Source organism: Microtus ochrogaster, chromosome 24 (genome assembly GCF_000317375.1).
Source record: "Microtus ochrogaster isolate Prairie Vole_2 chromosome 24, MicOch1.0, whole genome shotgun sequence".
Classification (NCBI taxonomy): domain Eukaryota; kingdom Metazoa; phylum Chordata; class Mammalia; order Rodentia; family Cricetidae; genus Microtus; species Microtus ochrogaster.
The window spans coordinates 10,022,149-10,027,965 of NC_022024.1; the positions used below are offsets into that span (position 1 = coordinate 10,022,149).

At 41.7% G+C, this 5,817-nt stretch overlaps 1 protein-coding gene across 1 annotated transcript in view; it reads left to right on the forward strand.

Annotated features, from left to right (window-relative positions):
• The window catches only part of Myrfl (myelin regulatory factor like), a 108,798-nt gene that overhangs the window by 44,031 nt on the left and 58,950 nt on the right, over nt 1–5,817 (forward strand). Inside the window, exon 7 of the mRNA XM_005358035.3 lies at nt 3,186–3,381. Coding sequence (XP_005358092.2) covers nt 3,186–3,381 — 196 coding nt within the window. The remainder of the gene's footprint in view (nt 1–3,185; nt 3,382–5,817) is intronic.

Here is a 5,817-nt window from a genome sequence, read left to right on the forward strand (position 1 = left end):
CACCACCACCACCACCACCACCACCACCACCACCACCACCACCACCACACACTGGCCTATTTCAACAGCCTGTCTGTGCGCCACTGATCTGGAATTTTAAAAGAAAAAATGAGAACCCTGAGAGAATCAGCTCAAAGGTACAGAAGCAGATTTATTTTGACTACTCAGCCATCATTCTCTTTCTCTAAACAAAGGCAACATTCACTGAGATGATTATTCAAGCTCTCTTGATTTGACTATTCAAGTCAGAGATAGAAAATCATCCACTTGTTTACAGGTAAATATGTTTAATGTCCTATAAAAACACTGTTTCCCTAGATTACCTCAAGGCAATGAAGTTAGGGATTAACATTTATTAACCTGCCTTTCCCCGAGGGTTTCAAGCGCGTAGTACAGAAGAGAGGTTGGCAAAGCAAGCTCAGTTGGCTTCATGTGTAATTTCTGATGTCAAAAGAAGAATTGCCTCTCTGCAGTGAAGAGATGGATATTTAGTCAGGGGCTGACTGACTGTTAGAGTTCAACACAATCCAGGTTAGTTCTCATTGGTCCTTCCATTTCTGCTTATGGCTATCCGACCCTTCAGTCGGATGCTCACGTCTGAGCTGTAAGCCCTCTTCTTTCAGGTTTTTTGGCAGTGAGGTGTGTACCACTTCACCAAGACAGTTATGATTACCCTTCGTAAGTCAGCACCACTTTATCCACCCAGGCTTTAGACCTGGGTTTCTCAAACATTTCCCACCCACATTCTTCCTCCTGAGTAATTTTTATACAATCCTGGGAAGGTATATAAGATAGGTACGCAAAATATTTGAAAAACAATTATTAGTATAAATACAGTTTTGTCATTTAAAAAAGAAAAACAAATTTGCATACTAATTTTTATATAAAGAATTAAATCTTGGCTCATATTTGATACTGTAAGACATGGAATACCTTCAATGTTTTTCAGTTTATAGATGTTTTGATTTTATTATTATCAATGCCAAGAACACTGATTCACATAAATATATAGTGTACATTTATGAAGGGTGTATTTAAGATCATTTCAGAAACTGTTGGCAATTCTATCCAAACCCTAAGCCAAAATTTATTTAATTATTTCTTTTTTTAAAAAAATGAAATTCAAGTTGACAACTCTAAAAACAATTTTTAAATCAAATATTCAAATGCAGTCCAGTCCAAAGTGATATTAATTTGATCCTACCTGCCGAATCCTACAATTGGATCCTACAATGAGAAACTATTAAGAAGTCTTTGTTTTCTATAATCAACCTTTTTCTTTCTGTAAGAACAAAATCGCTTGTCTGGACGGTAGAAACACTGCACTCCATAACAGACAGTTACTTGGAATGCGGGCTGTGCTCCAGGCAGCCATCACTAGCCTGGTGTGCTGCAGGTGTGTATTCTATGACATTCACATGTGTGTTCAGAACCGAGGGTGCTGTGACATCAGACAAGATGACATGAGCAAACACAGCGAGAAACAGTACAGATCCGTTACACACTCGATCTTAATTAACTTCCGTCCACTGTGCAGTCACAAACATTTTACTGTTACCATTTTTTTCCTCTTTTTTTAATTTGGTCACCAGAATTTTGCCCATTCAGTCTTGTGGCCCGGTGTGGGGTTATGACCCACAAATTAGCGGACTGACTGTGGAAACCGAGTCACTATCAAGCTCCTAGACAGTAGAAGGCACATAATCTTCCTCAAATTCTTTGTTGGATGGCTTTTCCTTTGCGGCTGCCAAGCCCTGAGTTTGCTAGACCTGTAACTGGTTACTTGAAGGTAATCGCTGGTGCAGGGACGCGATCCATCGGCAGGCACACAACTCGAAAAGAACATGTCTATTCCTTTTCCCAAGAAGCCCCCTAACACTTTCTGGTTTTGAAAATAGAGTAAAATTCCAAAGCTCTGTGCTTTTGTGATAACAGCAGTCACCCTCCACTGGAACCTCAGGAGGCAGGTAGCCTCACAAGAGACCAGTGGATACCCCGTCCTCTCCCTCCTGGCTCTAAGGAGGAACTGTTCTCTTGAACAAAAAAGTCCCGTTTTAGAAGCCTTGACGAATTAAAAACCATGTTCCACATCAGCAACATTTACAGGAGAAGCTCACCAAGGAAGTTTAAAGCTTTGATATTTTTGTGTCTAGTTAATGATGTTAGCATTTAATCCGTTCATTTTATTAATATTTTTAGAAGATTGACTTTGTTAATTATTTGTCTGCATGGGGGTGTGTGCACACGCGTGCAGATGCCTGAGGAGGACAGAAGGGTGGAATTCTCTTGTAGCTGCAGATGCAGGTGGGTGTGAGCTGCCCAAAGTGGGTGCCGGGAACCGAACTCAGATCCGCTGGGAGAGCACCACACACTCTTGGCTGCTGAGCCATCTCTCCAGCCCCCCTTTTATTAACACTTAAAATATGCTTATTCATCATGTTATATACAGAATATTTGTATAACATAATAATATTCCAACATACTACTGGAAATATTAAATAAAGCAAAAATTCTGGCTACCCACCCTGTTGCCAGAGAGAAAAGAAAAAAAGAGAAAAAAGAGAAAAGCCAACTCTCTTTCCCGCAGAAGAAATACTTGTGGTGGTTTTCAGCGCTGTTCCCAGATTGGAAGAGCCAAAGGGGCAGGAAGATATTATGAGAAAGACAATGTTTTCAATCGGTGCAATGAGTGGCTCTGGTTCTTTTGGTTTAGAGTTGTCCCTAGTTGTTCTGAGCAGCCTGTTTTATTCATGGGACAATTGGTGGGCTGAACATTCCTTCAGCTGAGTGGCTAAGGTCCCTGTGACATTGAGAAGTATCCTTTAAAGGGAGGAGATTAGTTGTACTCTCAGTAACTGTGAGTGACAAGCTGACTGCTGAGCTTCCAGCCCTGCCCCCTTTCTAATGTGTGGTGTGGAGTCAGATTAAAAGTTCTTAGAAAGCACCAAGAAATGATGGTTCTGTTTGGCACAACTCATATGGCTTCCTTATAAGAAGATTAAAAAAGGCCACCGTGCTTCGAAATGTCATGTTTATTTCTGCAGTAGAACTGCAGGAAATGGATTGACTGAATACAACAAAGGGCACTTGGCGCAGTGAGCCTCACACAATGGGATGCTTACACACTTCTATTGAGGAAGAAAGAAAATACCGTGCAATTGGTTTCGTGATCTGTCTCATTTCAGGCCTGACGTGGGCTACCAAGTTGTGACAGACAAAGGGTTCACATTCTCGCCAGTAGATGAAGCTTTTGTATGTCAAAAGAAGAATCATTTCCAGATAACCATCCACATCCAAGTCTGGGGAAGCCCGAAGTTTGTTAAAACCCAAATGGGCCTGAAGCCAATAGAAATGTTTTACTTGAAAGCCTTTGGAATTAAGGTAGGTCCTTTTACTAATTCAGCTTACTCTAATCAGTGCTTCTTAAGTGTTCCCCTAACCTCAGACCCCAGTGGCTTAAACACATCCACGGGAATTTATTCAGACCACAAAGCTGACCCAGATCAGATGAGGCTGAGGCAGCTCACCCTCTTCCGCTGTCAGCCAGAGAAGGCCACTGAGATGTTTCTATGATGTTCCCGTCACATTCTGGCTTCCTGTCACCCGGTGCTGAAATGGGATTGGGCTTGGGCAGCATCAGCTCTTCTCTGTGTAAACTCCTCAGTGAGGCGGCTTGTGCTTCCTACGGCTTGGGGAATAAAGATCCAAGACACAGGAAGGACAATCTGCTACTTCTCAGATGTGAGCCCTAGCCTTGGCACCACATCGTCTCCAACTGTGGCTTTTAGCTTCCAGGGTATAAACTGTTTTCTTGTCTTGGTTCATTGACCTCCACTGAAGCACAATCAATAAAAACTCAGAGAGGAAAACTGGGGTTCAACCTGAAGATCTGAAAAAGCAAAACAGCCAGCCACTGCCTCTTACCTCGACCTCAGTCCAAAATGGCAATCCTGCCTCCAGGAATCTCAGAATGAGGCTGTGTCTGGGAGCTGTTTCCTCCCATTTTATAATCCTCTCTAGGGCTGGGATTAAAGGCATGCACCGCCCGGTTTCTTTAGCAACTAGTGTGGCTACTGGGATTAAAGGTGTGTGTTACCACCGCCTGGCTGTAAGGCTGACCAATGTGGCTGTTTTACTCTCCTGATCCTCAGGCAAGCTTTATTGATTAAAATACGATTGAAATGTCGCTACACTCAGCCATTTTAGATTTGCTGCTGGTGCATGACCTTAGGGAATGGATTCAGTCATAACCCAGTTCCCAAAAGAGTTCTCTAACTTCAAAAGCTAAAGAAGCACTATTTAGTCAGTGCGCCCTTTTCTGTAGATTAACACAGGGGAAACAGAGGCCCAGTGGTGTTACATAATTTATCTAGAATAGTAATGGCAGTCATTTTATCCATACTACACAATCCCTATCTCAAACATTAGTGCCTTAAAGATGATAACAGTCGTTTATTTGGGTCACACATCCACAACTTGGTCAGTCTGAGTATGACACCTCACTTCTGGTACTCAGCTATGTTTCTTCTAACACACATGTAGCATGGTTTGAGAGCAGCAGAAACCACATTAAATTATTATCTCCTGCCCAGCCCCTTAAGAGAAGCCATGTCCATTGCATACAGACCTCATCCAAATGAATAGTGAACCTGAGCTTAGGTGTGGTGTCTTCTAAAATGTAGCTGGATGCTGTATCCACCAATCACCTTTGTTCCCGAGTGAACTCTTAAAATGAACAGGCAGCAAAAATTAAATACAAACAACAAGCAAATAAGCAACAACCACTAAACGTATTTTTATGAGTATAGAAATAGCGTGTCCACTGTGGAAATGTTGGTACATAACAGAAATGTGTGAGCAGACGATGGAGCCTTCTTGGTTGAGGTCCAGTGCTGGTGAACTAATTCTGCTCTTGTAATAAATGCTACCCTGGTAACCTCACATGATGAAAGTCTGTGGTCGCACAGACTTAACGGAATACTGTTGATAAAGCTGGAACAGATTTCTGTCTTAAGGATACATAATACTCAGGGCTTTATTGCTGGAAATTTTATTTCTGTCTTTTAGACAAAACTTCTCTGAACATTTATGCTGGAGGATAAATCCCTAGAGGGGATTTGATCTCAGTTGCCTCTTTGCTTTCTAGAAAGACTGTCCTGTGACAGTGTGAATGTCCGCTGGCTGTGTATCAGAGCATTGCTCTGGCAGTGTTTGTGGAATAGGGTGTGGAGCAGCTGTAGAAGAAACACCATCTCATGTGTTCTTAGAGGCCAAGTCATTGTTCCTTCATATAGAACTTAAGGAGGGTTTGTATGTGTGTTCATGCACTCATATGATGTAAATATTAATAGGGTTGAGTCAATGGCCTCATGCATGCTAGGCAAGACTATCACTGAACTCTATCCCCAGATTTCTTTTCTATTTTATATTATAAGATGCAGTTTCACTAAGTTTCCCAAGCTGTGCTTGAATTCACCTGTCACCCAGGCAAGCCTGAACCTGATGATCTTCTGGCCTCAGCTTCTGAGTACCGTTACAGGCTTGTACCACCAGGCCTAGTGGTTTTTTTTTATTTTATTCACTTTAAAATTATACCTATGAATATGTACTGATCATACATATTAATGGAAGTCACTGTATTTCTGTATGTGCATCCAAGTGCATTAATCTTGTCCATTTTCAATTTTATTCACTTCTTTTTCTTTTAGAAAGTAAATGAGGGTAATAACAGTGTTGGCTGCTTCGTTCACTTACCAATAATGCTTAGAGTGATGCTTGGTGCATAGCAGGTGCTCACTAGATAGTGAATGAGCTGAT